Source organism: Gopherus flavomarginatus, chromosome 5 (assembly GCF_025201925.1).
Source record: "Gopherus flavomarginatus isolate rGopFla2 chromosome 5, rGopFla2.mat.asm, whole genome shotgun sequence".
NCBI classification, from domain to species: Eukaryota; Metazoa; Chordata; order Testudines; family Testudinidae; genus Gopherus; species Gopherus flavomarginatus.
In genome coordinates, this window is record NC_066621.1 from 136753728 (window position 1) to 136779065 (window position 25338).

Genomic DNA, 25338 nt, shown 5'->3' on the forward strand with positions numbered 1-25338 from the left:
TGGCATTACAATAGAAATTTTATTATTATATTTTAGTATTTTCAACTTAAATACAGTAATGGGGTCCTCTGCTAACTAACATGGTTCACGAAAGAATCTGGCAGCTGTTATTTGTGTTACAATGAAATTGATACCTCACCTAACAAGTTTTGGTTTTTAAATACATATATTAATAATGTCTTAACAATTCTTCCAAATAGTCACTGATCGTACATGCAAATAACTTGTTCAGAGCAACGTTTATAAAGCACAGATTGCAGCCTTCGCATAATTAAGGAGTGATGACATACAACAGAAAACAATTCAGTCTATTTCCTACCTATTGATAAATTACATCTACATCATTAAAAATCGAATGCCAGTTTCCGTGGAGTCATAAACTGTTTCACCATTTCATCTGTGATCTGTTTGCGTCTCTGCTGATGAGCTGCTATCAAGGGCTGTAGCGTTTCAATAAGCACCTTCTTTAGCTCTCCTGTGAGCAGCGCTCCGCTTGTGTAAGCCTGCCAAGAAAGTGTCAGTTGTTAAAAACTAATCCGGTAATATGGAAAAGAGCCTAAATGTTGAGCAGAATCTCTTTAAAGGCACAACTCCTGGCAAAGAAAGATTTGCATGTATATTAAAATTAAATATGCCAGAAGATCACCTGATATCACACTGGTAATGTAATCTGCAACATCACTCATTGATTTTTAAAGATTTTAGAAACACAGTACAGCAATTTTTTTTTATTTAACATGCTTCTGTGAGTAAACTAAGTGAGCAGAGATTTAACTTGAAAATCCAGTTACAGTAAAAGCTGTTTTATCTGGCATGTTGGGGGAATAGGGTGTGTGCGCGTGTGCATGCGCCAGTAAGTGAAAAATGCTGGTTAACTAAAAGGGAGGGAGTTTGGGTGCAGGAGGGGGTGAGGGGCGTGCGCTCTGGGAGGGAGTTTGGATGCAGGAGAGGGCTCAGTGCAGCGGGCTGGAACATGGGAGGGGGTGAAGGGTGCCGGATCCATGGGGGTGCTCACATTGGGTGACTCCCTGCAAGTGGTGACCTGTACTGGCTGCTCCTAGGCAGAGGTGTGGCAGGCAGCTCTGTGTGCTGCCTCTGCTTGCAGGTGCTGCCCCAACAGCTCCCATTGGTCGTGGTTCCCAGCCAATGGGAGCTGTGGAGCTAATGCTCAGGTTGGGGTTGGGGTAGTGCATGGAGCTGCCTGCCACGCCTCTATCTAGGAACAGCTGGGACAGGTCACCACTTGAGGGGAGATCTGGCACCCCGTACCTCCTCCTGCACCCCAACCCGCTGCTCCAAGCCCCCTCCTGCACTCACACTCCTTCTTGAGCCCACGCCCCGCACTTCCTCCCATGCCGCAACCTCCAGCCCCTCACCCAAACTCCCCCCTAGAGCCTGTGCCCCAACCCCGTTGGCCCCGTGCCAACGGGCTATAAACTGGAATTTCAATGAAGATGAGAAATGCTGATTTATAGAGCTTTCTGGTTGGTGAAGTGCTAGATATAACAGCTTTTCCTGTATTAGCTACAGGAAACCATTTTTTCCTCCCGAGGAGATCAGTTTAAAGAAAAAGTATTAGTAGCCATCTTGTATTTCACAACAGCACATATAAACTGTTATTTTCCTTTCACAGGGTTTAATAGAGAATCTATACATGGATAGTGGATCCAGTTTATACTGAACGGCACTGAAAGTCTCTGTCCACACTAGGAAACATATGCTTTGCTGGCAGTGCATTCAACTGCACTGCTGTTAAATGGCTTAGCTGCAAGTGTACACAGGACCAAACTGTTCCTCACTGTGTTAGAAACCGTGGCTGTGCTTAGGGGAGCTCAGCCCAGGTTTTGAAGTGGTAATGAAAACAGTTTGGACTCATCTCCCCTTAAGCCATTTCTTGGTATCTGTTCATGTTGCAGCTGTTGCCAACACCCAATGAGGACACTTAAGGACAAAATGTAATTATTCCAATGCATTTCAGTGGACTTTTAATATTTTAATGATGTTTCACTCAGCTAGGAAGCTGCATCTACAATGACCATTCTTTGAAAGTCTCCCACTATCTCACTACAACTGGTGCCAGTTCCATTAGTGCTAGGCTGGCTGAAGTATTTTTGCCACCATGTTTTCTAACCTTGTTCTGAGACAGCATGTTGGCAAAAATCCTGGCAGAAGGTCTATGTGTGCACTAGCACTGGGAAAGGTCTGCTGTTACTGATGCAGTGTTAGGAGATTTTCAGGAAACCACTCAGACAGCGTGTCCCACTGTGCTCCTGGAACAGACAAGGACTTGGGTGCAGTATTCCCAGGGGATGAATGACTTCCTCAACTCTGCTTCCTTCTCTGTTCAGAGAAAGTTGTGTGGGGACAGCTAAAGAGAAATTGGTAGCTCCTGGTCTTTCTTACAGCTATTCTGAGTGGGGAAAGTCAACAAACTATAGTCACTTTCAATGGTGAGTGAAAGTACTGCTTTCCAAAGAACACATGCGCCGCTTAGACCCATCAATGACCCTTACAGCTAGAGGAGTGAGTGGGCCCTGCCACCAAGCCCAGGATGAGGAGTTCTTGCGAGGTAGGTTTTAGAGGGAAACTACTCATATTAGTGAGATCTTTAGTGTGGACTTCATTATATATAAATTAGGGCTGTCAAGCGAGTAAAAACAATTAATCATGTATCAGAGGGTAGCCGTGTTAGTCTGGATCTGTAAAAGCAGCAAAGAATCCTGTGGCACCTTATAGACTAACAGAGGTTTTGGAGCATGAGCTTTCGTGGGTGAATACCCACTTCCTCAGATGCATGTAATGGAAATATCCAGGGGCAGGTATATATATGTGTGCTAGCAAGCAAGCTAGAGATAACGAGGAATATGCCAATATCTTCATGGCCGACCTGGAACAACGCTTCCTCAGCTCTCGTCCACTCACACCCCTTCTCTATCTACGCTACATTGATGACATCTTCATCATCTGGACCCATGGGAAGGAGACTCTGGAAAAATTCCACCATGATTTCAACAGCTTCCACCCCACCATCAACCTCAGCCTGGACCAATCTACACGGGAGGTCCACTTTCTTGACACCACGGTGCAAATAAGTGATGGTCACATTACCACCACCCTATATCGAAAACCCACCGACCGCTATGCCTACCTTCATGCCTCCAGCTTCCATCCCGGGCACATCACACGATCCATTGTCTACAGCCAAGCACTGAGGTACAACCGCATCTGCTCTAACCCCTCAGACAGAGACCAACACCTACAAAAGCTCCACCAAGCATTCTCTAAACTACAATACCCGCACGAGGAAATAAGAAAACAGATCAACAGAGCCAGACGTGTACCCAGAAGCCTCCTACTGCAAGACAAACCCAAGAGAGAAACCAACAGGACTCCACTGGCCATCACATACAGCCCCCAGCTAAAACCCCTCCAACGCATCATCAAGGATCTACAACCCATCCTGGACAATGATCCCACACTTTCACAGGCCTTGGGTGGCAGGCCAATCCTTGCCCACAGACAACCTGCCAACCTGAAACATATTCTCACCAGCAACTGCACACCACACCATAATAACTCTTGCTCAGGAACCAATCCATGCAACAAACCTCGATGCCAACTCTGCCCACATATCTACACCAGCGACACCATCACAGGACCTAACCAGATCAGCCACACCATCACTGGTTCATTCACCTGCACATCCACCAATGTAATATACGCCATCATATGCCAGCAATGCCCCTCTGCTATGTACATCGGCCAAACTGGACAGTCTCTACGGAAAAGGATAAATGGACACAAATCAGACATTAGGAATGGCAATATACAAAAACCTGTAGGAGAGCACTTCAACCTCCCTGGCCACACCATAGCAGACCTTAAGGTGGCCATCCTGCAGCAAAAAAAACTTCAGGACCAGACTTCAAAGAGAAACTGCTGAGCTTCAGTTCATCTGCAAATTTGACACCATCAGCTCAGGATTGAACAAAGACTGTGAATGGCTTGCCAATTACAGAACCAGTTTCTCCTCTCTTGGTTTTCACACCTCAACTGCTAGAACAGGGCCTCATCCTCCCTGATTGAACTGACCTCGTTATCTCTAGCTTGCTTGCTAGCACACATATATATACCTGCCCCTGGATATTTCCATTACATGCATCTGAGGAAGTGGGTATTCACCCACGAAAGCTCATGCTCCAAAACCTCTGTTAGTCTATAAGGTGCCACAGGATTCTTTGCTGCTTTTACAATTAATCATGCGATTAACTGCACTGTTAAACAATAACAGAATACCATTTATTTAAATATTTTTGGATGTTTTCTAAATTTTCAAATATATTGATTTCAATTACAACACAGAATACAAAATGTATGGTGCTCACTTTATTTTTTATTACAAATATTTGCACTGCAAAAAACAAAAGAAATAGTATTTTAAATTCACCGAATACAAGTACTGTAGTGCGATCTCTTTATCATGAAAGTTGAACTTACAAATGTTGAATTATGTACAAAAAAAACCTGCATTCAAAAATAAAACGATGTAAAACTTTAGAGCCTATACGTCCACTCAGTCCTACTTCAGCCAATCGCTCAGACAAACAAGTTTGGTTACATTTGCAGGAGATAATGCTGCCCGCTTCTTGTTTACAATATCACCTGAAAGTCAGAACAGGCATTTGCACGGCACTGTTGTAACTGGCGTTGCAAGATATTTATGCGCCAGATGGGCTAAAGATTCATATGTTCCTTCATGCTTCAACTACCATTCCAGAGGACATGCATCCCATGCTGATGATGGGTTCTGCTCGATAATGATCCAAAGCAGAGTGGACCGATGCATGTTCATTTTCATCATCTGAGTAAGATGCCACCAGCAGAAGGTTGATATTCTTTTTTGGTGGTTTGGGTTCTGTCGTTTCCACATCCGAGTGTCGGTCTTTTAAGACTTCTGAAAGCATGCTCCACACCTCATCCCTCAGATTTTGGATGGCACTACAGATTCTTAAACCTTGGGTCGACTGCTGTAGCTATTTTTAGAACTCTCACTTGGTAACTTCTTTGCATTTTGTCAAATCTGCAGTGACAGTGTTTGTAAATCAAACAACATGTGCTGGGTGATCATCAGAGACTGCTATAACATGAAATATATGGAAGAATGTGGGTAAAACAGAGCAGGAGACATACAATTCTCCCCCAAGGAGTTTAGTCACAAATTTAATTAATGCATTATTTTTTTAACCAACATCATCAGCATGGAAGCATGTCCTCCGGAATGGTGGCTGAAGCATGAAGGGGCATACCAATGTTCAGCATATCTGGCACGTAAATACCTTGCAACATTGGTTACAAAAGTGCCATGCGAACACCTGTTCTCACTTTCAGGTGACATTGTAAATAAGAAAACTTGTTTGTCTTAGCGATTGGCTGAACAAGAAGTAGCACTGAGTGGACTTCTAAGCTCTCAAGTTTTACATTGTTTTGTTTTTCAGTGCAGTTATGTAACAAAAAAAAAATCTACATTTGTAAGTTACACTTTCATGATAGAGATTGCACTACAGTACTTGTATGAGGTGAATTGAAAAATACAATTTCTTTTGTTTATCATTTTTACAGTGGAGATATTTGTAATAAAAATGATATAAAGTGAGCACTTTGCACTTTGTATATATTTTCAATATATTTGAAAATGTAGAAAAACATCCAAAAGTATTTAATACAGTTCAATTCTATTGTTTAACAGTGTGATTAATTTTTTTAATCATAGTTAATTTTTTGAGTTAATCACATGAGTTAACTGCAATTAATCGACAGCCCTAATATAAACATGTCAAAAGTTGTGTTCATCTATAAGGACTATCAGTATCTGACATAAACTTTTCACTAGCTTTAGAAGCTACAAAGGGTTTAGAGACATTGCACACTACATAAATAGGGTTAATATGCACAATCTACTTAAAACTTTATGAAAACATATCAAAAAAGCCAAACAAAGTAGTATCATTTAAAAAGGGGTAGAGGGAGGGAAGAGATCCTCCTACACAAGACTCCATGAAAATATAGGGGTTTGTCTTTCCTCACTTTTTTAAAAGAAAAATAAAGTGATACATGTGAGGAGAGAATGCCACAACCATCATACACAAATTGTGATCATTCGTAGGGTTGAACTAGGACAGAGAAACCCTTAAAAAGGGAGGATATAGCATTATACCATGGATATCTTCCATGAGGAGGTTCAAATAGGAGGTCTTAATTGTAGCTGGGTCTCTCCCCATGAAAAGACAGACAGTAATTATCTTTAAGTTGGCTCCTTACCTGCTTCATTTGTTCAAGTTTGTCATCATCTTCAAGGAAGAAGGTGAGATACATGTAAGAGACATCAACCTCACAGTTACCCCCATACTTTCTGTGTTCTTCAATAGTATCTTTACCTCCAGAGAAGGCATGCTTGTTGATCTAGAACAACAGAATTATTTGATGGTATAACTTCTGTCAAATGGGGATTACACTATAAACAGTTGAGATGGAAGGGCCATAAGCACTTATATCAACATTACATCCAAAAAACAATCTACCTTAAAGACTAGTTGAGGTGCAAGCAGGAGCAGATTTGTGCAGAGCCTTCAAGGCAAGGCAAGAAGCCTGATCCTGATGCAGAAGGTAATGTGAGGACAGGACTAGGTGAGTGACAAGCTGTGAGCAGCAGGACAAGATGATGATGCACACAATCAACCCATAAACCGGTCCCTTAGGTCTAATTAAGTTGCATCAAGAATTTACCCAGATTTTCATTAAGAACACCTAGTCCTTTCTGCTGCAGTTGTCACCATTTGTAAGGAAGGCTATGTATTATTATTATTGCACAAAACTATCTTCATACAAACAACAGCAACATTGTTAGGTATATCCTATATTCACCTCACTGAGAAATTAACTTTGAAGGCGAATGGAGTGGAGCGGACAGATTTTAGAGAGGTTAGAGAGAGAATAAAACTGGTAGGATTTAGCAACTATCAAGAGCGACAAGAGAAGGAGAAGAGAGGAGCTGAAGATAACAATGACCAAGGCTGGAAAGAGATAGGGTCCAGCACCTTCATTTTTGCTATTTGCCCTTTTTCATTTTCTTCTGTTTACAGACAGTAAATCCTGTTTGGGATTTACTGTATTTGCTATAACTCGGTATTCTTAGTCATATAAATGTCTAATCCATATTTGAATCTTGCTAAGAGCTGATTCTTAAATGATATCTTGAGGCAATGAGTTTCATGGGCTAATTATTCATTGTCTGAAAACGTAAACATTTTTTTAAAATCAATTTTGAATTTGCCACCTTTCAATTTCATGGAATGTCCTCTTGTTCTTGTGTTAAGAGACAGGCTGAACAGCAGCTCACAATCTGACTTTTCTAGAACACTCATTATTTTATATACTTTTATCACGTCCCTACTCCTCTGTACCTCCACAGTAAGGCACACAATCCCAGTCTTTTGATTCTTCAAATGAGAATTTTCTCATGCTCTGAATCATTCATGTTTCCAATCTCTGAATCTCATCTAATTTTGCAATATACTTGCTAACAAGCGATGACTAGTACTGAAAGCAGAATTCCAGCTGAGGGCATACCATTGACTCATATACTGATATATTCTATACAATTCCTGCCCTCGTTCCTTAAGCGTACAAATAATGTTTGTTTTTTTTGACTGCTTCTGCACATTGAGCAGAGGGTTTCATTGAGCTGTCCACAATGATGAAGGTCTTTTTCCTGAGCTGATGAAGTTAATCCAGTTAAATGAATAAGTAGTTGAGATTATTATGCTTTACATGTATCAGCAATGAATTTAATGTACCATAGTGTTGCCCATTCACCAGCTTGGTTAAGTCCGTCTCAAACTCCTCAGTCTTCCAGTCTTGACTAACCTAATTTGCTTGCGCCATCTGTAAGTTTTACCACCTCACTGCTCATACTCTTTTCCAGATCATTAATTAAGTTATTAAAAATCAGTTCCAGTACAGAATCTTGTGGCACTCTGCTGTTAATCTTTTGCCATGATGGAAATTTGCCATTTATTCCTGCTCTGTTTTGTCTCTTAGCCAGTTTTTGATCAACAGACAGTACTTTGCCTTTCTCTCCATGACTTCTTAATTGCCTCTTAGAAAGGACTTTTTCAAAGGCCTTTGAAAGTTTAAATGAATATGAATTAGTTTTCCTTTATAAAAATTCTATTCTAAGCCACAATTTTCCTTTGTAGAAGAAATGCCTATCATATTGTGATCTGGTGTTTATAATTCTACCTTTAATTATTGTTTCAACCAGTTTACTGGGTTCAGAAATAGGATTTATTGGCTTACAATATCTTGGATTGCCCCTAGAGTATATCTGATACCCTCCAAGAGACTGGAGGTAAACTACCAATATCGTATTTAAATGAATATCATTATTTTAAAGCAAGGAATTAGAGTTTTTCCCTCTCCCAATAAAACAGAAGGGCTAATTTACCTACTTAAAACAAAACTGTATAATTGTGGAATTCTTCACACACAAATGCAAGAGGACACAATGCTAAACAAACGCTGCTTCCTCAAGACACACCCAGCAGTTCATATGAAGGATACTAATTGTTCACAAAAAAAAACCATGCCAAAGATCCTAGCTGCTACATTCCGTGACAGTTTGTCAAACATGTTAGGAATGCCGCCTAACCAGCTACAAGACACAACAAATCTTTCCTGTGCTTTGACCTACAGTGACCCCCACCAATCTACACATGGGCTGAACACTCCTTTTCTGAACACTCAACTTTCTGTGTACAAGAAGGTTTATTACATGTAGATATTCAACTCCTAAACCAAGGGTATCATACGCCTAAAAGTCAGGTTTCCTCTTGTCTAACTTTGTAAAGTTTTCAGAATATTCTAAAGATGACTCATTCTTTATGCAAATTCCATAGTGCACCATGTCACACGCAACAAACCTAGTCTAATTTAGTCTCTTGTCATTATGAATGCCTGATTTTCTTTAGGATTAAGAGTAGTTATGGGGATGCACTGGAGAGGAGATAGATACTCTTTTTAAAACCAAAGAAAAGGTTAATGTAATATTTCTGTTCACAAACTAATTAGCTGGAGAAGTGCATGGCAGCAGCAGATCCACTGAGCCGCAGTGAAAGCTTGGCCTGCCTAGCAACTGTCACCGTGTAACACGGTGGTATCTGGTGCCATGGAGTAGTCAATAGAGAACAAGAGCTCTTCGTTTGATTTACATCACAGGTTGTCAATCTTTAAAATTACAGAAACTTGCTGTGTATTTGTAGAGACAGGACATCGACAGACTTATTCTTATGGCAAAGCTCTGCAGACACCAGATGAACAAACAGGATGTTTAGTACATTAAATATTATTCTGATAGTATAGCTGACAGGGCAAAAGATCAGACTAGGTTAGTTATGTTTGTCTCACTCCATCGATCTCTGAAGGTACATTAGAATACATTATAAAAGGAAAAAGGATGTGATATGTTTAAAAAAATGGTCAACAAAACAGAAAAAGAGGGCTTATTGTAACACTCAAGCAAATTACTCCATTGAATATAGTGCTGTACATATTTTCATATTGTGTAGGTTCTTACCTTTGTCTTGATCTGCTTGGGTGTGTCAGTGAGGAAGATGGAGGAATTGGGGTCACTAGCACTCATTTTTGTCTGTGCTCCTTGCAGTGCTGGGAAGAAGACTGAATGCAATAAGGCTGGTTTAAGATATCCAATCCTCGGTGCTACATCCCTTGTCATTCTAAAATAAGGATCCTAGAACAACCACCAATAAAAGCCTTGAATAAAATTGAATATACATAGTTCAGAACTGTTTGATTACAACTCACCTGGTTCAGAGTCCAACCAGTAACAAAATAGCTCATTTCCAATCCCCTTTGAAAAATCCCTTCCGATATCTCTGGTTTCTTTTTAGAGTCCATCTTTTCATAACAAACCGAGCTACTTATTTAAGAAGAAACTGTGTGAACTTGGCACTTACGAAAATGAAGAAGTTTGACTGCCCAGGAGACAGAAGTCTGCTATTTATCAGCAGGACACTTAAATTCTGGACAAGAGCAGTGTAAGCTTCTTATCAAAAGTACCCTGGGAACATACACAGCTTGTAAATTAGAGAAACCTCCTCCAGGATGTAGTAGGTAGTGCTGCCTTCATGCCTGTTAGTTTCTTGATCTTTAACAAGACTTTCAACAAGGGAGCCAACAGCAGTGGTTTGACAATGTGGATGTGTGATACAGAGCTAGAAAGGCTTGCACATCTAAGGGCTTGTCTACATCAGAAAGTTGCAGCGCTGGTGAGGGAGTTACAGCGCTGCAACTTTGAAGGTGTACACATCTGCAGGGCACCACCAGCGCTGCAACTCCCTGTTTGCAGCGCTGGCCGTACTCCCGTTTTGTCTCGGGTGTAGAGGATCCAGCGCTGGTGATCCAGCGCTGGTAATCCAATGTAGACACTTACCAGCGCTTTTCTTGACCTCCGTGGAAGGAGGAAGCCTCTGGTAATCAAGCTGGTCTCCTTTCCCGGTTTGCTCTCTCGTTCCCGGAGCCCAGAGCAAGCAGGTCTCCTTCCCTGCGGTTTGCTGGGTGGCTCCGGGAACGAGAGAGCAAACCGCGGCGAAGCGGGTCTCCTTTCCCGGTTTGCTCTCTCGTTCCCGGAGCCCAGAGCAAGCAGGTCTCCTTCCCTGCGGTTTGCTGGGTGGCTCCGGGAACGCGAGAGCAAACCGCGGCGAAGCGGGTCTCCTTTCCCGGTTTGCTCTCTCGTTCCCGGAGCCCCGAGCAAGCAGGTCTCCTTCCCTGCGGTTTGCTGGGTGGCTCCGGGAACGAGAGAGCAAACCGCGGCGAAGCGGGTCTCCTTTCCCCGGTTTGCTCTCTCGTTCCCGGAGCCCAGAGCAAGCAGATCTCCTTCCCTGCGGTTTGCTGGGTGGCTCCGGGAACGAGAGAGCAAACCGCGGCGAAGCGGGTCTCCTTTCCCGGTTTGCTCTCTCGTTCCCGGAACCCCCCTTGAAGCCGCCCAACAGCGCTGCAGTGTGGCCACATCTAACACCACTTGCAGCGCTGGTTGCTGTAAGTGTGGCCACTCTGCAGCGCTGGCCCTATACAGCTGTACTAATACAGCTGTAACAACCAGCGCTGCAAAACTTTAGATGTAGACATGGCCTAACAGGCTAACTGACCCGGATTCAACGTTCAGAGACATATTAGTAAATAATGCTTGTGTTTTGTGTGCTTACATATATACTGTTAGATATAGACAGTTCTTGTCTTTCGCTGCATTATGCTGATTTGGAGAGCAAAAGGAGATAAATAAGCTGTGAATGTAGTAATATCATCATCTTTATTTCTCTTTGAAGTTTGTAGTAAACTACCTGTAAATGGCTGAAGATGGGTAATTATCTTATATTAATCTATGCAGCTAATTACCGGTGGGGTTTAGGCAATAGGAGGTTACTTCAAAGGCACCATTCTTCACCCAAGGAACACCTGCTGTTAAGGGATCTATAAAAACTCTTGGGCCCTGACCCTTTCATCTCAGATCTGCTTAAGCTTCATCAGGGGAAGTTTGAGTCACAAGACTGATGTCTCCAGTTCCATTCTAGATCACCCTGATATTTGACATTGAACTATAACCTGATTAACTGATTCTGGAAAGGACTCTTTGAAACTCTAAAGCTCACGATCTCCACTAGAAACTGACCTAAGAATTCATGCCGGTATATATAATGCTCTTTTAACCAATATTCTCTCTTTTCTTTTTAAATAAATCTTAGTTTAGTTAATAAAATTGGCTGTAAGTGTGTATTTGGGTAAGATCTGAAATATTCATTAACCTGGGGGTTATGTGTCTGATCCTTTGGATTAGTAGAACTTTTTATATGATACCACAAGATTTTCAGTAATCCTCCTCACATTTGACTTGGCTGTCTGGGTGGGAGTTCCAGGCTGGGTTGCTTTAAGGGAACTGTGTTTTGGTATTGTAGAAGCTTTTTTGTTGCTGGCTTGGTGAATCTAAGTATAGATTAACCATCAGTTTTGGGGATTGTCTACCCCATACTTTGCAATTTGCCCTAACTGAGCAATCACAGTGTGGCCCCCTGGGGTCCTAGTCACATGATGTAAATGTAATAGCTTGGTGCATGTAATCCTCTTCTAGCAGCTGTCTCTAATGACTATGGGCTTGTCTATGTGGCACAGCCATGTTCACCAGAGGTGTGTTTTTTCTGGAATGCATGAATGTGCTGTGCACTAACTGGACCGAGTTGACCCAGCACGCACAGCACTATGTTTATGCGCACTAGGGAGCTTTTAGTGCACGCAAGTAGGGTGAACATAGGCCAGTTCATGCTCAGCACATTAGTGCACTTTAGAAATCACACATTGTCATGTCATGTAGACGAGCCGTACGAGAGCCTTATGGGAAAGTGGCACAGGGAAGCCTATGCTTTTGGTGCTGAAGGCATGGGCAGAGACAACCATGATGCTGTACATGTATATTACTCCTGGGGGAATTCTGCACCAAAAAATTAAAAATTCTGCACACAATATTTTAAAATTCTGCATATTTTATTTGTCAAAATAACACAATATAATTATGCCAGTTTCAATTATTTTGGTAATATATTTAAAGTAAACTATAATGGATGGAGAATGGGAATGGGGAGCATTGGAGGATATCCCAAAACCTCTTGTCTAATGGTAACTTGACTCTTTATTTCTAGTTATTAGTCAACAGATACATGCGCTCAGTATTATATCATAGGCAACTGAAGAGCAAGTGAGTACTAGGGTATCAACCTAACAATTTATATTGGCTACTGACCGTCTCCAGAAAGGTCAGGAGTAAATGGTTCATATAGAGCATATTTTGATTGGAATATTTTTCAGTCCAAAAATTTAGACCAGTTCTAAATTTAGACTATAAGCATTTATAAGGCCATACTGTCCTTTACTCCACTCTGGCAATGTAAAGGAGCCTTAAAACTTTTACACTTGTGATTATACTCCTCGGGGAATTCGCTAAGAACACTGGGAACAATTCACTAAGAAGGCAGTCTGCTCTGCCTGAGGGGACTGAGCCTGTTCCACACCTACCTCCTCAGAAACACCTCAAAGCCTTGCCACCCACGCCGGGCATACTGCAATAGCAAGCAAGAGGGACAGAGCCTCTCTTGTTCACCTGCATATACCCATCCGCCCGCTCCTGCTGTGATTTATGTCTCCCCATGCACACATACCAGACCAGCCCCAGGGGTGATTTATGTCTCCGCTGCCTGCCCCGGGCACCCAAACTGACATGCCCATGCTCCTGGGGAGGGGGGGCATGACCATTCTTGCGGATTCCCTTTGCTTCTCCATCAGAAGACATTTTTCTGCAGGGAAGCAAAGAAATCTGCAGGGGGACATGAATTCTGCATATTTGCAACACAGTGGAATTCCCACCCATCAGTAATATATAGTGTGGTCTCGTGGAAAGATCACCAGACTAGGACTTAGGAGATATGAGAGCTCTATTCCAGGCTCTTCAACGCTGACATGCTAGGTGATCTTGGGGAAGTCACTTTCCCTTTCCTGTCGTTCAGTTTTCCCGTTTGTAGAACAGGAATAATGATACTGACTTTGTAGTGCTTTGAGATCTGTAAGAGCCACATGTTACACGTGGCTGTAATAGATTCATGTACACTTGCACACTAGGGATTACTAGTCTGATTTCATGACAGGTTGAAGACTTAATGGGAATCAGTAGGAAATTAGTAAAGTGCTTACTGGGCTGATACAGCCTGTATAATTCCTATTAGGACACAGTATAAGACTTATCCATATCCTCAGCTTCTGCCTGAGGAGACTGCGTGTGAAAAAGATGTTTTCTATTTTTTTGGTCACCTCACAAAAGTCTGATGGATGAGGCATTTTAAAAATGCCAAAATAAAATAAAATAATTTCTAACCTGATCAATGGCACATGGGATAAGACACTGAATGTCTTTCTTGTCCTTGAAGATTTGTGGAAATGATGAGCTAAAGGATGGAGCAGCTTGGATAGCAGGAAAATTGATCTTTCCTAAGAAAGAACATATTTTAGAACATTTTAATTTACCCCTTGCCAGTTCAATTACATACAACACATGCATCTTTAACGCTACAGTAAGATAATTAAGAATTGTATTATAGAGATGTATTTAGTCTATCACCACATAGAAAAGTGAATTATTCGGCTCAGCAAGATGATAATAGCTGTCTTTCTAAAAGATATGTTTTAATCCACCTTCTGCGAGCAATTCTGCAGCCTGTGTGAGGATGAGGCATTAGGCTGACCGCTTCTGGCCTTGGAATCTCTGAATCCCCGTTCATTCCCTTCTTTCACAGGCCACGGGGAGAAAAGAAAACTCTGCACTGCCATCAATATGCTCATTCTACGTTAAGACAGTAACTATCATCAAATCTCAGGCTTCAGACTCTTCCAAAGATGTCTATTGCCCTCTCCAGTAGGAGCACAGGAGATGGGGTGTATGACCTCCTTGTCCGTCCCCCGTGACAGAGATTCACGACCCAAATCGCTCTCCAAATTTAAGAAGGGCAATGGTGGATTTCCCCATACTGGAAAAGAGTGCTCAGTGTCCCCACAGAGCATAAATAATAGTGGCTGTTTATAATAAACATGTTTTTTTCTATCCAGAGCCCAGCCAATATGTGGGAATCACATCCCAGAATTTAACAGCATATTCTGAGAAGCTACATGAGAGGCCTGACCTAGTAGTTCAAGAACAGGGCTGGGAGCCAGGAACTCCTGAGTCCTAATCTCATATTTGAGCCCCAAACCATCAGGAGCCTTATTGTGAGGGGTGTTAAGGACCTACAACTGGGGCAACAGAAGTTGTGGCTGCTCAGCACCTCTGAAAATTGGGTCTTTCGGACTCTATTTTCCCATCTGAAAAATATAGATAGTAAACCTGTAATTTATCCTAAAAAAAACCAAACCAAAAATAAAAGACAGACTTGGAAAATGCATTTAAGGTAGAAAGTGCAATAGAAGTGTTATTATTAGGTATGAGTTGTAGCAGTAAATTACACAAAGAATTAGTCTCTACACTGTGGACATTGCATGCACGTCAACAACTCCTGTATTTCATACTTCATTGACATCAAGGACATAAACAGCAGTCCTTACACTGGGAAAACTTACAGGGTAGCTAAAGGTGTTTTGCCTGAGTAAGGACTCCAGGACTATGTCCTACGTGAGCAGTTCAAAATATTGATATTTGTGCTTCTCCTGTCAGTTTTTCCAATGAGCAGCAGGTGCTAGTCTGTTTACACAATCAAGGTGCCTTTGGAATCACACAAAGTGCAAACAGCAGTCCTTTCCAGTAACTCATATTCATGCTCTTACCAATGCAATCACTGTCAGTAAAGCCAAAGATTCCCTTCACTTGGTTAAATGTAACATGCTTCTGAACCTTTACAACATTCTTGTAGTAACCTGAACTCATTCTGTAAAAAAAGGGGGGAGGGAGGCAAAGGGAGATAATTTAGTGTCAAAGAGGGTAGACTACATTTCTGTAATAACATCTATACAACACGGGAGATTGTCAGACCACTTTAGAAGCACTGCTTCCTAGTATTTATTAGTAAATTTAGAACATAATTTTTTAAAAACCAAGATTAAATAATTTTGGAAGTTTATATTCTTTTCTCTGCAAGCTTACTTACAAGTGGTCAGTAGGGCTGGTCAAAAATGTTCTGCCAAAACTGATTTTCAATGGAAAATTGGGTTTTTAACAAAATGAAGTGTTTGCTTTCTGTAGAAAATTTCAATGTTTTGTATAAACAAACAAACAAAAAAACCCCAAGCCTGAAAAATAAAAATATTTTGATTTGGAAATACTAGTCAGGTGCCTCATGGGAATTGAGGTTCAGACGCATCCTGTCCCTGTTCTCCTCCAGGGGTTAGGATTCCTGGCAGACTAAAGCTCCTATGATGCACCCTGGCCAGGGACTTCCATGATGCATCTCCTCCCTCTCCAAGAGGGAGACTGTGGTGTATCATGGGAGAACCCAAGTCAGGCTGGCCAATAGGGAAAAGGAACTTGACACACCTGAACTACAACTTCCAGGAGGCACTGCAGCAAGATACCCAGAGAGACCCTTCTTCAGGAGGACAGGGCTTGGAAGTTCTTTTGCTACATGAAAAAACAAACAAACAAAAAAGAAACTCTTTTTCCTCCAGGGAAGCAGGAGGAGGTAAGGCTAGTGAAAACCTCCAACACTGTCCTCCAAGTCACCAAGTCCTCCCTGAACTATCATAGTTTTTAAATGTTGGTCATCATCATCATGGTATCTTAACACCTAACTGACACTCCTTCCCTAAGCATACAAGAGTAGATTCTTCTTCTCTTCTGGAAGATTTATATATCTGAATTATTTTTATTCAAAATTGGCTTGATTTTCAGGTCTCATTAAGACATAAAACCTCAGGTTTCACTTGAAAATTGCACACTTCGTTGTGCACAAGTTTGTGTAAGAAATTCAAATTTGTGCTGTACAAATAATTCTAAGAAGAGAGCCGATATTTTACATGCACAGGCACAAGGAGGCAGAGCTAGGCCATGACTACACTAGCGAGCTCATAACAGCACAGCTGCGCCAATGCAGCTGCACTGCTGTAAAATTACTCGTGTAGCCACTCTCCCGTTGACATAATAAATCCACCTCAATGAGCGGTGGGAGCTACATTGGTGGGAGAAGTCCTCCTGCTGACATAGTGCTGTGCACAATATCACTTATGCTGGCGAAACTTATATTGGTTGGGGTGTGTTTTTTTCATGTCCCTGAGCGACATAACTTTTGCTGCCATAAGTAGTAGTATAGATATGGCCTTGATGTTAACTTTTCAACATTTACTCTAAATTTTGTGAGTGTATGATTTTTTCCCCTTAAATCTTGCAGTAGCTCTAGACTTTTACACGGGATATGAAACACTACATACACTTGCGTATGTACTAAGTATACAAGCTTACAAAATGCACTACAAGCAAAATATATCTGTTCTTTGATGATAAAGCTTTACGAATTTTTAATTCACTTTCCCTGGAAAGAAGATTAATGGACACTGAGCTATAACCTTACACTCTTGGGAACATTTCTCAATAGCTGCAGATGCATAAGAATATATAGAAATACTGCAGCCCCAGCAACTGCCACTCAGCAGACATTGCTGCTATTTCTGTTCAAGGCTAAAATAGGTTTCCAAATATGCTCCAATATGTTTGTACAACATAAGTGTCTGTACGTATGGTATGGGTGGAATTTTCAGATGCAGTTTCAATCTCTTCTATGGGAGTTTCTTCCTTCTAAGCAGGCAACCATGATGGCTGCTTCTTTTTAAACTGCAAGAATCTTGTGGATTTGTATTAGCAGCACACCCTTACTGGAAGTTAAAATGTTAACCATTTAAGTTCTATTATAGTCATAGAGCAACATGAAAATAACTTGTTTATCCCTAACAGAAAAAGAACACAGCCCAAAAAAGCTATGACATGAGACTATGAAGACATCTGAGGTTTTGACAGCATCCTAAACAAATGAAGCTTCAGTCTTGATGTTACCAGGACATCTATGTACTTTCAGTTATTTTTATAATATTCTCTTTATTACATACTTATATGAAATATATAAAATATTATGTATATTTTATATTGTTATAAATACATACACATGTTCATACATTGCAAAGAATATATTATAAACATGGACAATAAGGTATTGTGTTAAGTAGTGCAAAAATTGCCTGGAAGGTTTCAGAGCCAGATACATTAGTCAATGTGTTTATATTGCTGGTTGCTGCAAGATCACAGAGATTATCTGAAAACTTTCGATCATGAGGTTTTATGAACTCTTATACCCTTACCCCAAGTAGTCAAGATCAGAAAAGATAAAGGTTTTATTGATGTCAAAGCCACAGGCTATGATGTCCTTTGCATTTTCTATAGCATATTCATAAGCTTTGTCAATTGTCAGATCTTTCCACAGGTATTTCTCATCATCCGTCAACTGTATAACCAAGGGAACATTAAATATCTCTTGCAGCCACCTAATAGAAATAAAAATATTTTATTTTGTAGAACAACTTAAAGGAAATGGGTTGCACAACCAAAATATTTAAATGAATTCAGGCAGTAATAAAGTTAAGGGGGCTTGATTCTCCACTGCTTTGTACATATGCTAATCTAAAATGGATGGAAAATTCTACCAAATCAGAGTTCTCCAGTCATTCGCCTCAGGACAAGTGTTTTGCATGCATGTGCTACAGATGTAAACAGTTACCCATGGGAGTGGAGAATCAGGCTCGAGGTTTCTGTTGCTATGCTAGTGACCATATTGTACTTTTTGCCTTTGATACCTATTTAACAAGAAAAAGAAGAATGGAGAATAATGTGTGTGTGACATGTGGGAGAGATAACACTGGTGTAGGGATAGCAACAGACTTGCTTAACTAGGCCACTGTAAGAGTTTAATTAACAAGATATTTGCATTTAATTTTATATGCAACTCAAGTAACATAGATAGTGGGTATGATGTACAGTTTTTATAGCTCTAAATACTGTTCAATATTTCAGATGAGAACCAAATATTTAATAAACTTGCAACTTAGAGGCAGAAGCTACTTACTTTGTGAAAATAAATGGGATAAGATGACCAAGATGCATTGCCTCTGAGGAGGGGCCTCTACCTGTATAAAGGTAAAAGTGCTTCTTATTTTCATATGCATCAAGAATTTGGTTCATATCTCTAGAAAATAAAACAGAAGAAACACGGTGTGACTTATAGAATTTAACCAAAGACCACCAATGTAGGTAAATAAATTAGCTCTAAAAAGGAACAGCTGGCAAGCTACAGTAAAAATTTTGAATAGAAAAGTGAAAGCTTTTGAATGCAAAATGTATTCACAAACCAAATATAGTAACTTAAAAAGTCTTATAAATATATAGTACACTTCATACAAGTTATTTTAAAAAGAGAAGGTATCGGTTGAGCACATTTAAAAGATTCAGTTTAAAAAAAAGCAAACCAGAATTATTTAATAGAAAAATGTAGGTCCTGTATAGACACTGTATGATAACAAACTAAGGTCCCAAATGTCTACTGGGATCAAATGATGTGGACTGTGTTGAGTCTCATTGAAGTCAATAGGGACTCTGCAGGAGCATGGAGATCTACGTCAGCAGATCCCAATAAAGGATTGGGGCCTAAGCGTATGGCCATGTTTGGAAATTATACTGTGTTCAACACTTGAAAATGTTCACTCTTGGAATGATAATTCTTTTCCCCTACCAACAAAAACAAAACAAAACACAACAAAACCCAACTCCTTTCCCGCCCCTCTCATTTCCTACAACCACACAAAACTTTGAAAGAAAGTTATGCTGGAGCCCAAGCAGATTTATTTCTCCAGAGAGTTTATAATACTCCTCCTGAACCCAGTTCTGCTGTTGCGAAATATGTAGAACTCTCACTGAAGTCAAAGAGAAGCCAGTGCACGGGGAACTGCTGAATCAGATACTTTGATACTGGCAGCTTTTGAACCAAAACCCGGGCACCCCCCTGATTACTTAACATGGTCTAATTTTTAAAAAAATGCACATTTTTGACCTTGCTCACATTTTCCTTAATGATTAAAATATGAATGCAAACAGCATTTGCATGGGTAAAATAATTAAAAAAAATCAACTCCTATCATGGCCATGAATCATGCTAAAATAAAAATGCAATTTACTTCTTAGAAAGCTTTTAACTTTTTAGTACCTAACTTCAAGAGGACCTATGACACTTCAGAACTTCTAGGATTTCTCCCTAGACTTCACATTTCAAAAGAAACTGTCCTTTGTTAAATCAGTGAGATGAAAGAGTACTCATGCTCTTAACATAACTGTATTTCCACTTGATATCTTCCATGTTATTCATTTATTTAAATCACAAGTCCATACACAGAAAGTGCCCTCTCTCATAATACAAGGCTGAATGAGTAAGAGGATGGAACAGCAAGGGTTCCCCATGCATTTTTCCCCCAAACTTCCCCTACTTTTTGGGAGCCAGGTTTTGCTCCCATTGATGAAATTGTAAACAAGGAATAACTTCATTAATTTCAAGCACTTTATTCTGGGTTTTTATTGGTGTAAATGAGAGTAGAAAATGGCTCTCTGTTGGACACAGGATGCGCCCGCTGAGATTAATGGAAATTGCATGTATCCTGATCCATACATTTCTGTGTTTACTTGCCTCTGGGTATTACCAGAGGATCAAAAAGAAAACCTCACCCACCTATGAGAAAAAAAGATGCCTCTGCGCAGAAAGTGGTGAGGTGTTTTTCCAGTAACTCTCTCTATTCGATTGATTAGCTCTTTATCAATTTTACTGCTTCCAAATCGAACTGAAAGAACAAATGCACAACAAATTACATACACTGCTAGCTGAAACCTGCTCATAGATTTAAACAGAACATATTGCTTAGGCACAATGGCAAAGAAATATAAAATCAGAAGCATTGATCAAAAAGAATCTGGGTAGTGGTTAACTGATGTGCTTGAAAAACATACAAACATTTGCTTGTTCTTGTCACTGTTAGTAGGCGAATGCACCTCACATCTCGCCTGGTCACATGAGGGGAGGCATAGCTCAGTGGTTTGAGCATTGGCCTGCTAAACCCAGGGTTGTGAGTTCAATCCTTGAGGGGGCCATTTAGGGAACTGAGGTAAAAATCTGTCTGGGGATTGGTCCTGCTTTGAGCAGGGAGTTGGACTAGATGACCTCTCTTCCAACCCTGATATTCTATGATCAAGTGCACCCTCTCTGATGTCTGAGACCTCTAGCCTCCAAGTGGAGTTGTGTGATTCTCCCACTTTCACACTAGGCCCTGAGTTGCAATCCCTGGTACTAACCATGATTACCTTGGCAGGCCTGACTTATCCTCAATGCCCACAGTTCTGCTCCCTCTGGGAGCAATGAGAGTGGTTAATACAGTCTACCAAGCAGCCTTCTTTAAGCCAAGTATTTATTTAGAACAAAAGCATTTCAAAGAAAACAGATCTTAAAAACAGTTAGATAAGACTGTAAACATATTAGGTGTTCCCTAAAGTTTACCATTCCTTGGATCTGGAAAGGCCCAACTTTTTCTGACTCCCTCTGCAGTCTCTCTCTGTGCCAACCTGTCTCCCTAGACATCTTCTGATAACTGACTGCCCCTTCGCTCTCTGAGAAGGGATTTTAGCTGTTTATTGTTCTTTTGATCTCCAAGCACCTCGTTTTAGCCAAAACAGTATACAGGTTCCTTGAAGCTAACAGTGTGGCCCATTTTCTTGCAAGTCTGTGCTTGAGGCTGTTCATCAAGATCTAATGTGTGGTTTTCCTGTCTCTTCCCACAGTGCTCTTATTAGGTTAGATCAATGCATTCATACAGGAAATTCTAATATCCCACTATGTTTATACAGTAACTTTACCTCACTGATCAGATTACTTACAGCATTCATGACATTATTACTTATCAGTATTCATAGATTAATATATAGCATCTTCTATATATTAATCCATCACAGTTCTCCCCTCCTTAAACTACAAATCCTACAGAAGCTTTCCTGCAAGGTGCTTCAGTGAAGAAAATCTTCATTCCTTCCTAGTAAGGGATCCTTGAAACCTGCATGTAGTTTCTACAGTTTGGCTATGCAAGTCTGTGCAAGCTCAAGACTATGTGAGAAAAAGGATATTCCACTGAATTATACCTTATTTCTTGGCACTTTGATTTCCTCTGTCTAAAGTAAACATGAGTATTGTGTCCAGTTTTGGGTACCCCAATTTACCAAGCATGTGGATAAACTGGACAGAGTCCAGAGGAGAGCAACAAAAATGGTCAAAGACATAGAAAACCTGACCAATGAGGAAAGATTAAAAAAAAAACAGAATATATTTACTCCTGAGAAAAGACAACTAAGGGGGGACTGGATAAAAATCTTAACATATATTAAGGGTTATTATAAAGAGGACAGAGCCCAATTGTTCTCCACACTTGACTTTATCTGCAGCAAGGAAGATTTAGGTTAACTATCAAGAAGAATTTCTAACTCTTAAGGATAGTTAATCCCTGGAATAGGCTTCCAAGGAAAGAAGTTGTGGACTTCCTCTCAGTGGAGGTTTTTAAGAACATGTTGGACAAAAATCTGTCAGGATGGTCACTCTAAAATAGGGGTAGGCAACCTATGACACGTGTGCCGAAGGCAGCACATGAGCTGATTTTGAGTGGCACTCACATAAGGTGACCAGATGTCCCGATTTTATAGAGACAGTCCTGATATTTGGGGCTTTTTCTTATATAGGCTCCTATTACCCCCCACCCCATCCCGATTTTTCACACTTGCTGTCTGTAAAAGCAGCAAAGAATCCTGTGGCACCTTATAGACTAACAGATGTTTTGGAGCATGAGCTTTCGTGGGTGAATACCCACTTCGTCAGATGCATGTAGTGGAAATTTCCAGGGGCAGGTATATATATGCAAGCAAGCTAGAGATAATGAGGTTAGTTCAATCAGGGAGGATGAGGCCCTGTTCTAGCAGTTGAGGTGTGAAAATCAAGGGAGGAGAAATTGGCTTTGTAGTTGGCAAGCCATTCACAGTCTTTGTTTAATCCTGAGCTGATGGTGTCAAATTTGCATATGAACTGAAGCTCAGCAGTTTCTCTTTGAAGTCTGGTCCTGAAGTTTTTTTGCTGCAGGATGGCCACCTTAAGGTCTGCTATAGTGTGGCCAGGGAGGTTGAAGTGTTCTCCTACAGGTTTTTGCATATTGCCATTCCTAATATCATTTCTGTACCCGATTATGTAACAATTACTACTGTGTGTGTCTGGTCACCCTACACTCACACTGCCTTGGTCCTGGTCACCGGTCCAGGGAGTTCTGCATTTTAATTTAATTTTAAATGAAGCTTCTTAAACATCTTAAAAGCCTTTTTTACTTCACATACAACAATAGTTTAGTTGTATATTATAGACTTATAGAAAGAGACCTTCTAAAAACATTAAAAGGATTACTGGCATGCAAAACCTTAAATTAGAATGAATAAATGAAGACTTGGCACACCACTTCTGAAAGGTTGCCAACCCCTGCTCTAAAGCTTACTTGGTGCTGCTTCAGAGTGCGAGGGAAGGACAAGGTACACTAGGTCCCTTGCAGCCCTACCTCTCTATGATGGGACTGGTGGCTATCTCCGATAGTGCTAAAGAATACAGATGTGACATTATGCCCTCATATTTTTCATAGAAATAGTGTTATGATATGAATATGGCATAACTAAGATATGTTTCATGCAAGATGGGTCATGTGAGGTATCATTGAAAAGGTTACAGTTTACTGAATGTAATTATCCAATTTGTATGCATGTATCATTTCTGTACCTGACTATGTAACAATTACAACTGTGTGTGTACTTGGGGAACGCTCACCAGACAGTATGCAATCAACCTGAATGGGCCATTAGGAAAGACAGTGGGTCTTTGAAGATGCTGATCTCTCCTCTTCCTGGAGTTCCTTCCTGTGGGTGTTACAAATAAACCTTGTCTCATGGTTGCTTTAACACTGCAAAGTCATGTGATGATGTCACCTGGTACAAAATACCACCTTGGACACTGCTGGTACTTTTCCACTGAAGAAGGGGGATGGGGATCAAACAGGGAAACAAAAGATTCAAATTAAGGCTGGAGAGTGAGTTAATCAAGGTCACTGGTTCTTCACTGAATCCCCACACAGGAAAACTGCTGTAAACACCTAAGACTGATCTGGGGAGAAAGGACTGGGACCAGGCTGAGACAGGAAGGACTGGGACCAGGCTGAGACAGGGGTCTAGCCTGTGAAGAGGAATACCTGGAACTCTAAGTGGTAGAAACTCTGCAACCTGCCTAAAACAATGTTTAGGGTGAGAAATTACTATTTGTAATCAGTTTCTTTGGTGAATTAAGCTTAGGTTGCATGTTTGTTTATTTTGCTCAGTAATCTGCTTTGTTGTGTTGCTATCCCTTATAATCACTTAAAATTCATCCTTTGTAGTTAATAAACTTGTTTTGTTTTCTAAAACCCAGTTTGTGCACTTCATGACTGAGGGGGTGGGGCAAAAACAGTGCATATCTTCCTCCACATTGAGGGAGGGGGCAATTTTCATGAGCTTAAGACAATATAATTTTGCATTTACACTCCAGAGGGTATGGGCACAGGAGTGCTGGGCAATCCTCTAGTTGAATCTTCCCACAGAGAGCTGATCGCAGACTGTATGATTCTACAGCTGGGCATGTTCCTACCTGTGTGTGTACTGGAAGGAGGCTTGAGAGCCTGACACAGCAGCACAGAGTTGGGGGGACCCAGGCTGGCAGGCCAGGTGGGCTCAGTGGGACCCTAGCACATCAGGTGGCACCCCAGAAGGGGGGGTCCAACCCATCACAATAGACTTTCAAAACAGCACCCGAAATTCACTCTGCCCTGAAGAGGGAAACTGCTTGTTATCAGAATCTTGGACATTAAAATTTGTATAGAAAGGAGTAGCAGGAAGTTAATATGTACTGCTGACAAATTACCCTCTTTTCACAGAGCGCTCAGTATTTTCATGAAGAAAAGCCCACACTGTTTCCAAGAAACTTAAAGGAAACCGCTCCCTCCCAATCTACAATTACAGTATGACAGGCCAAAAATCATTGAGTGTGTGTACACAATAAGCAGCTGAAGCAACACAAGCTAATTACATTGATCTAATACTAAGCTCCACTATTCTTTAATATCACTAATTTACAATATATTCAATGCCAGTCATTGTTATTTCAGTTAACTGATACTCATAAATCATCAAGGGATTATGACAGTAGAGATCTCTTACTCTCCCCACTTCTCCATTTCCTCTCCTTGATCAGGCAAAGTGCTAAATAGTATAAAACCACCACCTAGAGACAGACCAGATGACATAAAAGGTCTTTCAATCTCTAGATTCTATGATTCCTTTCCTTTTTCTCTTTTCCAACTCACATATCTGTCTTTATACCTCTCCCCTCCCAATTTAGAAATATATTCTCTCTGCTATGCATCTTCCCTTCCTTAGAGTTTATTTCCTCTGTAGGCTGCAGCCAGTAAAACTCAGCACATAGGAGGATGGATAGACTTGTAAAGCAACACACAAATGCAGTGTTAAGGTTGCACAGTTAAAAACGTAAGGAGATGCAAAATGTTAAATGGACACCATCAACATCAGTTTCAAAAAGCAAGTTAAAAGACTTTTCA

General features: G+C 40.8%; 1 protein-coding gene across 1 annotated transcript in view; it reads right to left on the reverse strand.

Moving 5' to 3' along the window:
• The window catches only part of WARS1 (tryptophanyl-tRNA synthetase 1), a 45467-nt gene continuing 20129 nt past the window's right edge, over nt 1-25338 (reverse strand). Inside the window, exons 4-11 of the mRNA XM_050954190.1 lie at nt 20358-20466; nt 18708-18827; nt 17947-18129; nt 15430-15530; nt 13991-14103; nt 9632-9805; nt 6319-6459; nt 1-503 (exon numbers count right to left, since the gene is read on the reverse strand). Of these exons, the coding sequence (XP_050810147.1) occupies nt 345-503; nt 6319-6459; nt 9632-9805; nt 13991-14103; nt 15430-15530; nt 17947-18129; nt 18708-18827; nt 20358-20466 (1100 nt within the window). The 3' untranslated portion in view covers nt 1-344. The remainder of the gene's footprint in view (nt 504-6318; nt 6460-9631; nt 9806-13990; nt 14104-15429; nt 15531-17946; nt 18130-18707; nt 18828-20357; nt 20467-25338) is intronic.